This window comes from Centroberyx affinis, unplaced genomic scaffold (assembly GCF_046629955.1).
Source record: "Centroberyx affinis isolate AG114_WGS23_722 - 3 ecotype Tasmania unplaced genomic scaffold, CSIRO-AGI_Caff_v1 ptg002364l_1, whole genome shotgun sequence".
Lineage (NCBI taxonomy): Eukaryota > Metazoa > Chordata > Actinopteri > Beryciformes > Berycidae > Centroberyx > Centroberyx affinis.
The window spans coordinates 83,987-98,666 of record NW_027280624.1 but is presented as its reverse complement, the minus strand read 5'-3'; the positions used below and the strand labels follow the sequence as shown (position 1 = coordinate 98,666).

Genomic DNA, 14,680 nt, shown 5'->3' with positions numbered 1-14,680 from the left:
ATAAATTATAAAATAAGAATAAGGTACAATGTATGAACGATGAGTCCTTTATTACAGATCTGGATATGCGGCAGTATTAATGGTACAGAACAATAATACAATGTAATAACAAAAAATACAGAACTTTTGGGAAATAAGACAAAGTTCCTCAGCAGAATTAAACTCTACTTGAATTTTCACACCATCCTGCTAATGAGGCCTCACTCCATTTTCTCTCTTTATCTAGCAAAAAATAAATGATGCACTTAAAATTTACAGAAAAGCAGTCAAACAGGAGTCCTAATTCTTTATTTCTCCCCTTTTGTTGTCCTCTGAGCTCTTCCCACAGCAAGCTATTCGGATACTGTCAAACACAGCCATGTAGAGGAGTGGATGGATACACATGTTCAGAGCTGCCAGACACTTGGACACTTGGTAAGACTTGTAGACCCAACAGAAAAACTCATTACGATACGTCATTCTCAGGTAGTAGTGATAGTTCTGAAAGACATGGTAAGGCACAAAGGAAACTATATACAGCACCAAGACTGATGTGACCATTAGGGCGACCTTGCGTTTCTCCAATGTGGTTATATTTGAATTCTTCCAAACCACCCAAATCACCACAAAATACGAAGTGAAAGTAACCACGAACGGTACAAGACACCCAAACACGGCAAGGAACATTTTGTAAGTGAAGTGAGATCTTGCATCACCGTGGATCTGGTCGCAATAGGACGTACACTGAGTCGCGTTCCTACCCACGTCGGGGCAAGTGGAGGCAAATGTCAACACAGGAGAGGAAATGACTACCACAAGGACCCAGATGATGACGCTGACGGCCTTGACGTGAGCGGGCCGCACGTGGTTTCGAGAGAAGAAGGGGTATGCGAGGGCCACACAGCGGTTCACGCTGATCCCCATGATGAAGAAGATGCTCGCGTATAAGTTGCAGGTGAAAAGAAACCGCTCTATTTTACACACCGGGTCGTCAAATATCCAGTGTTTCTTCAGTGCGTAGTAGACAATGAGCAAAGGCAGGGTCAGGACATACAGCAGGTCGCTGATGGCCAGGTTACAGGACAGGACAACACCGGTGTGCCAGTTCCTCCTCTCCCTCGCCACCAGCAGCCACAGGGCAAACACGTTACCGGCCAGTGCCACGCAGAACTCAACCCCATACACCGAGGGCAGCAGGGATATCTGAAACCTCTCACAGATAGTGATGTTTTGCATCATCTTGTGTGTGGCGTTATCAACCGGTGGATATCTGCAGCTTTCACACAGCTTAGCCTACACCATCCAAAAATAGATTTACATCATCTGTAAAAGGAAGTACAACATAAAATCATTTCAATTCGGTATAATTTGTGAAGTCATATCACAATATCATATGTTACAACAGAGGCTTAAGTACAGGCAGAAGTTAGGCAACACGCTGCTGAAAAGCTTTAGAATTTATTTTAAATTTACTTGCAAAATGTTACAATATACATGTCTCATTCTTTTAGACACAGACACTGAAGATTCTTAAAGGCTTTACAGAATGAAAACTTCTGTATTAATGAGAACCAAGATTTACTTACTCAAAGGCAGATTTGCTGTGCGCTGTAGTGAAATAGCTGACCGTCTGTGAGAGCAGGCTACCACGTTTCCTGAATAAAGTGTAACCCAATAGCTCCTTTACCATGAATTCAGTTGAGAATCTAAGAATCTGCTGTTGCGACTCTGCGTGAGCCTAACCTTCATCAGCGCCTTCTCACATCTCACTTCCTTCCCTGCAATTTGAAGAAGTGAAATTCTCCATGACATGCATGTTTGCAACAGAATATCCGCATTGATTTGTCATCATGGAATTGACGAGCGTTCCACCATTTAGAAAGTCAATTTCTTACAAATTGCGTTCTGGACAAGGTTACTCCTGCTTATTAAAGTGTGGCCTACTTCTAAATTCTGACAAAAAACATTACAAGTAACCAGTCACAAGTGAAATTCGCTCCTGTAGTAAAAAAAATATTAGCCTTGTTTTTTTTTGTCTTCAAATTTCTTTTGACATCATTCCTGTATGTTCTCCTAAAGACATTTAAATCCTCCAAATGTTACGTAACCACATAAAGAAAACGATTGTGAGCAACATTTTGGTCTCGCCAGGCAAAGCCACTCTTCCGGTCGTGTTTGATATTAATATATTTACTACTCACGACTCTGTAGATTAGATAATGAATGAAGATGGACATGCATGGGTCAAGAGCCTCAGCTAATGTCACATACTGATACTGCCAGATACTAAGATTATGTCAAGAATCCCATGAAAATGTCTGCACCAACGGTGCCTTTTAACACATAAAACACCCACCAAGTGGCCAAACCTATTTCTTAAAGCAATTTATTGGGCAAAGTACATTTTAATTATTTATTCATACAGTATATAAAAAAAATCTAGCACTTTTGATGTTTTGTCCCTCTGCTGACTTTCAGCAATAAACATGTCATTCCACAAACTACCACCACTCAGCACCCAAGTCTTCACAGGCTGAGGCCTCCATGGTGATGGATCCATGCTGCCATCTGGTGTCCCATCATGGCAGTGCATTCAATGTCTTGGTCCAGAAAGAAGGGGCGAGCGTTCAGCCTTTGCCCTTCCTCTGTTTGAAGCCTTGCTTTGCCCCGGCACCTGGACCCTTCTTCTTGAAGCCAGGCTTGCCTTTCTGACCCTTGGATTTGAATCCCCTCTCCATATTTTTCTTTCCACCAAATGTGCCATTCCCCTCAAATTTTTTCTTCCCACCAAACCTCCTTTGCCCATCGCCAGGTTTCTTAGCTCCAAATGTCTTGCCTCCCGGCCCAGTTTTCTTTCCAAACGGTTTCTGCCCGTCCCCAAATTTCTTCCCTGCTTTTCTTTGTCGATCTCCTCCTGTTTTGTCTCTGTGTGGTCCTCCTGGACCGTGTCTATTTGGTGACTTGGCACTTCTGTCTTTCCCTGACGATTTACCAGGGGACAGTTTCCTCTTCTTGAAGGGTCCTGAGGAATTTCCTGGGCCCCGCCTCCTCTTGGCAGCAGGGAACATGTCTGAAAAAAAAAAAAAAAGACTTATTTGTCAACAGATCCAAAACACAAGACCTTATATCTTACAGTTTGTATATACACAAGTCATAATCACCTTCATCTGGCTCCTGCCCTACAGCCTGTCTGTAGTATTCCACCTCATCATCGGATTCAACAGCAGCTGCCTGATCCTCCTGCATCCCAGGATCCTCCACTTCACTGTCCTCCTCTTCAGCCTCCTGGTGCTTCCTCTTGATGCCTGCCAGGCTCTTTTTCCTGATGGGTAAAAAAAACACACATAAGGTGTTACACTAAACCAAGAGAAAAGTAGTTCTGGCAAGAGAGTCAAATTATCCTGAGGGCAAACTTACTTGTTCTCCTCCTGTTTGTCTTTCTTCTGGGCAACATTCTGCTCCTGCTTTTTCCGGCGCTCCTCTTTCTCTTTCAGCTGGGCCTCTTTTCTGTTCAGGATCTCCTGAAGTTCTTCTTCCGTCTTAGAGACTGCAAATATAATATACAGCAAATCCCATTTAAGGACAGATTCTATCAAGTCCACATTAACCCAAGTAGCCTCTGGATGTATCAGTAAGCGTTTACTTTTTGAGAGAAATCATAGAATTCATACTCATCTTTTCATCATGTACATCTGAAGGGCAAGCAAAACGGAAAAACAAATAAAGACAGGTGCACTCACTGACGGCATGATAGAGGACATTCCCATCTCCCATTCCTTCTTGTATCTTCATCAGCTGCAGAGTCATGCGAGGACCAATCTGAGGACGGCACAGCAGCACAATTCAGCTGTCATCCAACATCACTGACATATGGATCCAAATATTACACTCCTTAGGCATAATTACCTCAGTCAAGCGGACGGCACTCTGTTGGGATGCCATGTTGCCACGGCCAGAGTAGACCTGCGGCAGTTCAGTTATGTTGTGTTCCCCATCTTGCTCCGCTTCACTCTCTGAAAGGTTAGCTCCCCTGAAAGTTGTTAGGGAAGAGCACAAGATGGGACAATTTAGATCAAGCCTGAGTTCTTCAAACGCTACACCAGATTGTTTATTTTATAGAGGTTACAAAAATTGCTACAAAGACTAGACTCGCTATAAAACTAAGCACTGTTTTGCCTCAGTTCTGAATGACAAGTGTACCTTCACAAGAATCTTACTTCATCAGCAGCTCACTGATGTCCTCAAACTTGCTCATGTTGGGGAACCTCTCCTGCATCAGCTTCTTGACCCCTCGGCTCATTCCCACAGGGACGACCTTCAGGCTGCTGCAGGTTGGGAACATGGCGGTGGAGGTGAGTGTGGTGCTCAATCAATAGATAATGAAGGTTTGGATGTTTGTGTGGAGGCCCATCAGTGCGTTTACTTTGAACATGCATCACTGAACAGTCAATTCATAATCTGTCATCATCCGAGCCCAACCATCTTTTCAAAAAGTTGTTTCATTGACAATTACATCTGTGTAATATAGCATTTATTTTGTGATAAATTTATACTTACTAATGCCGAAATTCTATCTCCTGGGAAGCTGGGTTGTAGTTCAGCAGAACACACCTCTTAATATTATTGAGGCTTACCTAGAAGAAACAAAATCCACATTTCATACTGGAACTCAGACTTAACCAAAACTATATATTTTTTTGAGAATGCTGGAAGAAATCAAGGATTGAGAGGTCAGAAAGCGTTTACTTTTGACAAATCGTCAGGTGATCTCAGAAGACTATACTTTCATCATGCCAACAAGTCCTCAACCCTCGACTCTCTCAAAGTGACTACAATGCAACAGATTTATTGGCAAAACCTACCTTGTGCACATTGATGGAAGGAAACATGTTTTGAAACATGGTGGCCATCAGTTTAACCTGCATGCCGTCAGACCCAAAGTTATTGAGGACAAGTAACGGATGATGTGTGAACTGCTGCTCATGCATCCTGTGTCTCTTCAGAGATGAAACCACATCTTTGATAAGAGAGTACTGGGGAAAAAAGGTAAAAGTACTTATAAATAAACAGTCCAAAGAGAAATGTCAAAATAGCTTTGATGCCATGGGCACATCAGTGCGTTTACTTTGAAAAACATCACTCAACAGTCAAATACTAAAATGTCATCATCTGAGCCCATCCATCTATATTATTCATGTTTGCTTGCATTCATATATGTACCTTAGTCACTCTGAAATGAAGCATGGGACCTTTGGGAAGTCGAGCCAGCCTCTGAAAAGACAAACATATGTTGTTGGATCTGACCTGATACTGGTACAGGCTTAGCAGGTGGATACTGCTGAACCCACCTGAAGAGTAGACACTTTTAATGACCCTTTGAAGAACTTGTTTATTATGAGACTATCATAAAGCAATTTACTTTAGAAGAACATTTTTAGTGTTCATACATCAGTCATTTAACATTAGCTACCCTGACCATCCATAGTCACTGTTGACATTCATGATTTTTTTTCCTCTTTGTGTTATTGATAACTGCAAACAGGCCAAAGCTGAAACATTTAACAGTGAGTAAAATCACTACAGATACTTGGGGAAACCCATGGTGGTTGACTGTTCATGGAACTGAGAAGAACGGGTCAAAGGAAATATTGGCCATTACAGAGATTGATTTCCCGGCAATCTCAACTTGACTTGAGCATTTATATACATGGCCGCTGATAGTGTATTCAGTCATCCATCAGCGGTTTAGGATGTCCTGGGAACTGTTTGCTAATGGTCTGATTTGCCAGTGATCTCACCAAGTTGACGCTGCTGGGTGTCTTGCTGAAGATCATGAAGTGTGTCACTCCAAGCGGTCCCGCTATTGCCACAAAGTCTTTCAGCACATTCTTTTTCCTGATCTGGCAGAAAAAAAACATACAAAAATACCGTCACAAAAGCCACAAAGGTGCAACAAATATTACAAATAACTCTTGAGATTTTGCTGAAAGGCTACAAATAAAAACCCCCATCAAGCAAGCTCCATGCACTTGTAATATATACTAAGACACTTTGATGACTTTCCAAATCAAACCTTTTCCTTAAAAAATAATAGAATTTGGGTCACTTCCAACAGATTCTGCAGGCCATAGTGTACTACTGATCATACCAGAAAGCGCAATTTAGTTCAGTACATACTGAGAACCACTGGTGAAATTACTATAAAACAACTACTAGAAAATAGACGGACCTTCAAGGACTCTGCAGTGAAAGGCTCCATGACTCGCCGCACGTCCTGGACGAGCTGACCCACGTTTTTCCCAATCTGACCCCGATGAAACACGAAAGAGTGGGGGACAGTCCCGTAGCCCTCCTCGGCACATGGTTGGCACTTGCTCGGGATTTCTTCTGATTCTTGGTCTGAAAGCACAAGATCCACCAGTTAATTACCATGCAGACATAATATTACAATGTAATTTAACAGACTGCTGCCTGTGTTTGCTTGAAATAACGATAGCCGTTAATAGGTTAACGCAAGAGAGCCATTAAATTAAAATGGATACTTTAGCTAAAGCCACGTTAAAAGTTATCCAGCTGAGCTAACATTATAGCTACATTTACAACTCAAATTTATCTCTGTGCTAACTGGATATTATCTGTTATAAATTACATATAAATAATAGATAGATACTGTCGTGTACTTTTATTCCCATTTAGTTTATATCACGTTTGCTCACATTAGCTAAGGCTAAATGGCTAGCATAGGCGATCAAGTCCTTGCTTACCTTTGATTTCCCCATTATTCAGCAAGATGCAACCTGGTAAATTAATTAAATAAAGCACCACTAACTAAGTTATTCTATATTAGCACTGCTACACAGAATGGCAATCATTCTCAATCAGTCCTTCATAACTTTCACACGATTCAACTACGCAGAGTACATAACGCTGCTCCACATGGTACGCTTGTGAGTGTGTCACATCCTAATATGTCCGTGTTTCTCACAGGTCATTAAACGAGTTCCTAGCCTGAAAAGAGTTCCATTTGGCCAAGTGCGTCGTCTCCTCCGTCCTCGCGGCCTCGGCAGCCAAAAATCCCAAAATAAGGACACATGAAGGAGCCTTCATGCCTCCGTCCTCAAATAAGGCGTGGCTGCAGGATACTTGATGTGTCATTAATGCGGAAATAATGAGCACAGGTCCATACCAAAATGTGTAGAAAAAACGACAAAAAAACGAAAACGATAAATCCACAGTTGTAAGTAGTCTTGCTATATCTCATTCTATTTTTCTTTCTTGTGACGTGTCTTGGTGTGGGTTGCCATGGCATTGCCAGTTTCTCTTCGGGGAGAATACATTTTTGGTAAATTCTTACAGCTAGATTTATGGTCATTTAGGGGAATAAAAATAATACAACTTTAGTTCATTGCTGTGCGATGTCAAAAACCTGGGTGTACTATTTTATAATTTAAACTTTGTTTTAAAGACCAACTAAGAAGGATTGATCAATCTTGTTTTATTCAGTTGAGAAATAGATCGTTTCTTTCCAGTGCTCATCTAAAAAGAGTTGTAAATGTTATAAATGTGGATGGTGAAATAATTGTTGAACATGGTGCAGATTGTCTTCTGTGGGTTACAGTTATTAAAGTCTGATAAAAACTTCCATAATGCCTTTGTTGCAGCCAAAGTAGATTATTGTAACTCATTATATTCCAGACTCAGTCATAGCTCTCTATATCGGCTGTAGATGGTAGGCTACAAAATGCTGCTGTAAGGCGTTACAGGTTAACAAAAGATAAAGATATCACACCAGTTTTAGCTGCTTCCTGTTTTTTTGGGTTTTTTTTTACTGGCTTCCTGTCAGTTTTAAGATTTAAGATAACTTATAGGCTAAGGAACCTGCACCATCTGGCTCCTTCTGAGCTCTAACCCCATACATAGCTACCCCAACTGAGGTCCCCTGCAGTCTGGTGGCACCGAGGTCCAGGTTGGTCACAAAGTGTGGTCGAGGCTTTGGAATAGCCTGCCCAACACAGTGTCCTCTTTTAAAACATTTTTTTTTATTTTTATAAAAAGGCCTTTTTAACATCTTAATGTAATGTGGGGGATTTCTGTTTAGTTCCTTCCTTTGGTACTGCTTGCTTTTACCTGTGTTTTATTCCTTATAGTCTATTATCTTCGACTGTTTTTATTAAAAAAAAAAAAATCTTCTCATTTTATTGTAAAGCACATTAACCTTGTTAACAGGTGCTATAGCCTATAAACAAAGTTTATTATTATTAAGCCAATTCGCAAAAACATAGAAGTTCGACAATAACGCACAGGAAAGGCGCAGTTTGCCAAAAGGATATCAAAATTTATACAATGGGGGAATCGACACTTGCCAGTCATGCCAAAGGTAAATGGAGACACAGTTTTCGTTAAAACGAAGGCCTTTGCACACCAAAGTCCGATTTTTCGTGCTTACTTTTGACCGATCGCTAAGAAAATATCGTATCTGAAATTGACGCTCAAAACATTTTTTTAGCGTGCAAAACATTCAGACAAAAAAAACAAAAAAACAAAAAAACGGACTTGGTGTGCAAAGTCTGTATTGCCCTTAGCTCTGCTGGAATATTTCTTCAACATTGGCAATTTCTGATTTCTACGAATTAATTTTAGGCTACCCAACAAATCTGTTGAATACTAGCCTATATGTAGCCTACAAGGTAGGCTAGCTGTGATGATCAGTAGCCCATAGGCTCATTGCCTAACAATATAGGCATATCTAGCAGTCTAGACCCTTTATAGGCATATAAATCAGGAGGTGTGTGTGTGTGTGTGTGTGTGTGTGTGTGTGTGTGAGAGAGAGAGAGAGAGAGAGAGAGAGATGTCAATTATTCATGAATAATAAGTACGGCCTATGTGTTTTGATGATGGCAGCAATACCATAATGGAAACATACTTCATTAAAAGAAAAAGTTCTGCATTCAAAAGTTTACTTAAGTAAAAGTATTGAAGTATTAGCAGTAAAATGTACTTAAGTATCAAAAGTAAAAGTACTCATTCTGAAGAGTGGTCCTTTTCGGAGTGATAAATTATTGATGCGTCAACCTGTAAGAAGTATTTTAATGTTGTAGGTCTAACTACTCCATATACTGTTGGGGAGTTCAAACTCTAACTATGCATCATATCTTATGAGCTTATTGTATTATTTGCATGTAAAACCTTACTCTGCAAACCTCAAAACTGTACTTATGTGATAAAGGCAATTGTCAATATACACTGAGTATTAAATCTAAGTGGCATCAGATTGAGGATTCAGGTCTGGGTATAAAGGATTTCCTGACCATTCAATTTTACAGATAGGGCAATGTATGAAATCATAAAGCATGTTTTTTTTTGCATGTAAAGTAACATTTTGAATTGTATGTTATTTAAAGCTTTGAGGTGCTGGAAAAAGTTTGATTATTCACCTTCAAAGTGCTGAAGAAGTGCTTGAATTTCAGTCTTAAAAAGTTGTACGAACCCTGTAAATGATTTGGTTCCTCTTTTCACACATTCCCTTGAGACCACAGGCTCCCACTGGTCTGGATTGTACACTTTGTCCGTTAGGGACTTAAGAAGCCTGCTGCAGTCCATCAGTAGTATGCATTTACCTTCAGGGCCTGGAGCCTATCCCAGCATACACTGGGCGGAAGGCAGGGAGACACTCTGGACTGGTCACCGGTCCATCACAGGACTAAGACAGATAACAATCACTCACACCCCCATTCACACCTTTAGACTGTGGGAGGAAACTAGAAGACACCCACCCAAACACACAGAGAACATGCAAACTCCACACAGAGAGCTTCTTGTGAGGGGACAGTGCTAATCACTGAGCCACCATGACCACCACTCTTCTCTTCTCTTCTCTTCTCTTCTCTTCTCTTCTCTTCTCTTCTCTTCTCTTCTCTTCTCTTCTGAGCTGACCTTTTGCCATACGGAGGGGAGTGTATAGCAGGATAGCAGGTTGGTGGCAGAGGGAGGAGACAGCGCAGGGTTCCTGCACTGAGGGCCAAACTAGAGAATAGGCACTGGGAGGCGGTGTCATTCGCTTAGTTTGTAATTATGTGTCTCCTTCTTTAGAGAGCCTGTGGCAGAGATCAAGTTAGGGGGGTGGTCTAGCTGCTGACAAAACTGTGTGTCAGCGTCATTTTGTGTCTCCTTGAGTTTTCTCTGTGTCCCGAGTCTCTTTGCGTTCTTCGGCCCTTCAGACTGTCAGGAGCCTGGTTGATACGGCCGTGTGCAACACCACAGAGGACCTTTCATTTGGAAGAAGCGGCTCATTTTTGTGACCCTTAATGATCCTTGATCATGTGATTTCAAAATGCTTTAGTCGCATCTTTACATCCTTGAGTCCAAGGATCGGCAGTTCCGCACGGGATCAGAGCACAGTCATCCGAAAGTCTTGTCAGCTGCTACGGTGAGTTATGAGCCATGACTTGTCTCAAGTTATGTTGGTAGAATCTACTTTCAAGTATAGGCTAGACTGGAATGTATTGGCACAGATATCAGCAAACTCAAACTGGGTTTTTTTTTTCCAAAGCTGCACATGGTTGAATTAGTGGTAGAATTAGTTAACTCATTATATTATTATATATTTTTAATAAACTGCGCAAGAAAATCTCTTTCTATATCATCCATGGACAGGATGATATAGAAAGAGTAAAAGTATAGTAAGACTGACCTGCATGCAGTAACTTCGGCTCTGTTTTCTCATAAAATTACACTGGTTGTGTGAAAAAAAAAAGTATTGTTTGATGTATGGACAATAAGAAAATTATACAGCAGATTTCTGTGTGAAATGTCAATATTGACGTTTTCTTATTAATGGTCTTGACCATGTTGACCATGGCTGTTTTGGTGGGATGTGGAGCTAACTGTGAAAGGATTCTGTTGACCATGGGATGGAGGTGTGTTGATTCTGGCTGGTCTGTGTTGACTGTCGTCCCTTCAGTGTTGACCTGCTAATAAATTCCAACCAGGGGGAAAGACTTAGATTATGTGTACTTTCACCTTGCAAGGGAACATCTGGTGAACATTCAAGACCCAGAAGACTTTGTAGTCTTTTTCTTGAATAGTGTAGTCAAAATATAGGTCATTGTAGTTGAGGGACAGACATTTTGGTGAATGATTAGGTTTCACTCAAAGGTTATCAGGTGTTATGTGTTGTTATTGCTTAGGAAAATCTAATCTTGTTCTCTCCTCCATTACCAGGGGTGTCTTTAGAAGTTTAACAGATACATGGAGAAGACACTGACAATAGGTCTGACTCTTTTCCTAACACTCTGCCTGGGCATACCAGAAGCCGGGGGACGGAAGGAGGGTTCTCATGGGGAGAACACTCAGAAACGCCTGTCACGTTCTTCAGAGACAAAAGCAGGTCGTTGCTCGTACACCTTCATTGTTCCACAGCAAAAACTGACGGGGGCGCTGTGCGTGAACACAGAGTCAGCTGCTGCCAACCAGTCTGAGGTGGCAGCGCTGCGGGCAGAGCTTAGACGGCAGCAGGAACAGCTGGAGAAGCTGCGGGGCCAGCTGGAGCAGGAGGGGGCCCTTGCCATGGAGGTAAGAGCCCTCCACAAGGAGAGTAACAACATGAATGCCCGCATTACCCAGCTCTACGCCCAGCTGCTACATGAAGTTATCCAAAAAAAAGACCAGGCTTTGGAGCAGCGGAGGGTTGAGAATCTTCTGCTAAATGCTACCACACAGGTGAGCAGAGAGCTGAATGGGTCTTTGTGATCGCTGATTCATGGTATAGCAAAGCTACTTCAGAAACAACCTTCAGCATCTTACCATAATCATTATTATGCTAATCCTCATGTCTGTTGCTGTTGGTGGAACATCTCAGGCACTGCAGGTGTCCAGTAATTACAGGGAGCTGGAGAAGAAATATGGAGCCCTCACCTCCATGATGAGCTCCCAGAACCAGTTTATTGCCCGTCTGGAAAAGCAATGCCAGTGCAAGGACTCCACCCCATCATTACTGGTAGGGAACAAACTATGGTCTGTATCTTACAAATCTATAGTGGGTTTGGATACAGGAACTGAGGATGATATGGATTTTTCTGTGTTGATCTTGACAGGTAACCACTGACCCACCAAGAACCCAGTCTAATGTGCAACCTAATTACAGCTCTGAGGCCAACGAAATGACCAATGATGTTCAGAGGGACCAGAGTGCTCCTCCACCACAACAGGAAAAAACAATGGGAGTCAATGCCCTCCCCACCGCCACAGCCAACACTCCTACAGGCCCTCCTCTCATTAGCTTCCCTGTCACAACGACGCCAGGTACATTCCTGCAAAACATGTCTAGTAGTGGATCTGGAGGGATGCAAGGCTGCCCATGTAAAACATCATGTGACACACAGTTTTTAAAACCTTGTTTGTTTTTTTCACCTCATAGCATTTATTGTGTGCCTTGATTCTATTTCTTTTGCACTGCACCCACCAACCGCAACCCACCAGGGGTTTTAGGTCCACAGATACCACACCAATGACTAGGAAATATATTCTTTGATTAGACTTAAACCTTGGTTTGATTTTAGAAACAGGAACAAGTGTATGAGTGTTCTGTCAGAGTTATTTAACTGCCTAGATAAGCAGCAGAAGCTGAAGGAGTCAGTGACCTTCTGGTAGGAGCACTATCTCTCTGGGAATGCCTAAACAATGTCAAAAAACTGCTAGCAGCTCTCATCAGAACAGAGGAGGGGTTCTCATAATGAAGCACACACACACACACACACACACACACACACACACACACACGCACACACACAAACCATAGCGTTTGTTGGAGCCTTAAATGAGTGGGCTATACTTCCTAGATACTGCTGTACTTGCACAACCAGAATGTGTGAAATTACAAAGTAAAGAATTTTAATGGACAGGGTCCTTCCAGCTAGACAGCGGAACCAAAGTGACTCCAAATCACTCACACAGCTTGCAGCTATGGGTGACTCACTGCATGCTCTGATGAAAGACCATGCATTGCTACATCCGCTCTGTGTGAGCATGATTGAAATGGGGCTTTGAGTTTGAATACTAATGCTTATCTGCCATTAGCGTTGGGTGCGGGAGACTTTCCTCTATGTATATATTTTCTCTGTGCAACGTCTTATCAGTGTGACATGAGACACTGAACATGCGTTGGGAAAGAATTCCCCAGTGCTAAACCGATAAGCTGGAGCTGCTGTGTATCTGTGACCTTATTGACATTAAAACAAACACAACTCCACAACCCTCACTTGGTTACATATACTGTTCTCCCGCATGCCTCCTGGCAGCCTTTGAAGACCTTAATGTGTGTTTGTAACTCAGGGCCATGGCGGGACTGCCAGCATGTGCTAGATTCGGGTGAGACCACCAGCGGGATCTACCTGCTCCGGCCGCAGAGTGCCAACCGACTCCTGCAGGCCTGGTGTGAGCAGAGCCGGGCTCAGGGAGGCTGGACGGTCATCCAGAGGAGACAGGATGGATCAGTCAACTTCTTCAGGACCTGGGAGCAGTACAAGGTGATTCCACACAACTTTAAAGCCTACGACCAGATGTATAAATCAATGGAAATATGTGACATTCTTTTTCAATTAATTATTCTTTTCATTCTAATATTTTTTTTATTAATAGGAAGAAAAAATGATTCCCTGTCACCCAGATTAAACCGGTGTTGTTGCTCCATTGCAGCAAGGCTTTGGGAACCTAGATGGAGAGTACTGGCTTGGCCTGGAGCACCTCTACTGGTTGACCAAGCAGGCCCACTATAAGTTACGGGTGGCTCTGGAGGACTGGCAGGGCCGACAGGTGTTTGCCGAGTATGACAGCTTTCACCTGGAGCCAGAGAGTGACTGGTACCGTCTGCGGTTAGGGGAATACCACGGCAATGCTGGGGACTCCTTGTCATGGCACAACAACAAGGCCTTCACGACTCTGGATCGAGACAAGGACAGCTATTCAGGTCAACTCTCCCTCCGGGCCTCTATGTTAGCTCTCTGTTGTTACTGACGCCTGTTCTGTTCATAAGCCTGTTATTCTCATTGCCCCATCAGGTAACTGTGCTCATTACCAGAAGGGAGGCTGGTGGTACCACATGTGTGCCCACTCCAACTTGAATGGCGTGTGGTATCGAGGTGGACACTACCGCAGCCGCTACCAGGATGGGGTCTACTGGGCGGAGTTCCACGGAGGGTCCTACTCTCTGAAGCGAGTTTCCATGATGATCAAGCCCACATAACATACTTATACTTATAATAGACTGCGGATGTCAGGAGGAGAAGTACTGATAAACTGACGTGGATGATTTTCAGATGTGCTAGGGGCCTAAAATAATATGTTTTAATGTAATCCCTGTACAGTCTTGAGCCAATCTGTCTCTGCATTTAGTACAAATTGAATAGATAAAATTAGAGGCCAGCCAATGGAAGGTGTAGAGAATGTTTGAGGATTTGTTATGATGACTCAAAGAGAGATGCTATGATTAATTGTTTTCTGGAGTCATTGGAACAGAATCATTGGATGATGACCAATCATGTCTTATTAATGGTGTTTAATGATGTTTAATGATATTTTTACCAAGTTGACAAGTCTCTCATCTGTTAATTGACATTTCCTGACAAGACTGTATGTTTTCCAAACTGCAATGTTTTCAATAAAAAAAATGCCAAATCAGCCCTGTGCGTGACTCTTTAAAAACAAT

The 14,680-nt window shown here is 42.3% G+C and overlaps 2 protein-coding genes across 2 annotated transcripts; one reads left to right on the top strand and one right to left on the bottom strand.

The window, feature by feature from the left end:
• Positions 1 to 40: 40 nt before the first annotated feature.
• On the bottom strand, positions 41 to 6,364 carry LOC139655986 (uncharacterized). The gene is made up of 13 exons (XM_071533440.1): positions 6,209 to 6,364; positions 5,778 to 5,879; positions 5,200 to 5,250; positions 4,842 to 5,012; positions 4,537 to 4,613; positions 4,197 to 4,304; positions 3,886 to 4,009; positions 3,720 to 3,798; positions 3,397 to 3,526; positions 3,141 to 3,301; positions 2,618 to 3,049; positions 1,723 to 1,757; positions 41 to 1,272 (listed from the first exon to the last, which is right to left on the bottom strand). Exons 1-13 carry the CDS (start codon positions 6,236 to 6,238, stop codon positions 280 to 282), a joined length of 2,493 nt encoding a protein of 830 aa, XP_071389541.1. The 5' UTR covers positions 6,239 to 6,364; the 3' UTR covers positions 41 to 279.
• A 3,984-nt stretch (positions 6,365 to 10,348) lies between these two features.
• Positions 10,349 to 14,612, top strand: angptl6 (angiopoietin-like 6). Its single transcript, XM_071533431.1, has 7 exons — positions 10,349 to 10,405; positions 11,200 to 11,697; positions 11,837 to 11,974; positions 12,072 to 12,279; positions 13,309 to 13,502; positions 13,672 to 13,942; positions 14,034 to 14,612. The coding sequence occupies exons 2-7, from the start codon at positions 11,227 to 11,229 to the stop codon at positions 14,216 to 14,218; spliced, it is 1,467 nt and encodes a 488-aa protein (XP_071389532.1). The 5' UTR covers positions 10,349 to 10,405; positions 11,200 to 11,226; the 3' UTR covers positions 14,219 to 14,612.
• The last annotated feature ends 68 nt before the right edge of the window (positions 14,613 to 14,680 follow it).

Excerpts from the sequence above, each read along its gene's own strand:
- LOC139655986 (XM_071533440.1), bottom strand. The coding sequence starts at position 6,238 with ATGGAGCCTTTCACTGCAGAGTCCTTGAAG. Across the intron at positions 3,302-3,396 it reads GACAAACAGGAGGAGAACAA|GAAAAAGAGCCTGGCAGGCA; the intron begins GTAAGTTTGCCC and ends TTTACCCATCAG. Across the intron at positions 1,273-1,722 it reads GTGAGAAGGCGCTGATGAAG|GCTAAGCTGTGTGAAAGCTG; the intron begins GTTAGGCTCACG and ends TGGATGGTGTAG.
- angptl6 (XM_071533431.1), top strand. The coding sequence starts at position 11,227 with ATGGAGAAGACACTGACAATAGGTCTGACTCTTTTCCTAACACTCTGC. Across the intron at positions 12,280-13,308 it reads CCCTGTCACAACGACGCCAG|GGCCATGGCGGGACTGCCAG; the intron begins GTACATTCCTGC and ends TTTGTAACTCAG. Across the intron at positions 13,943-14,033 it reads AGACAAGGACAGCTATTCAG|GTAACTGTGCTCATTACCAG; the intron begins GTCAACTCTCCC and ends TTGCCCCATCAG.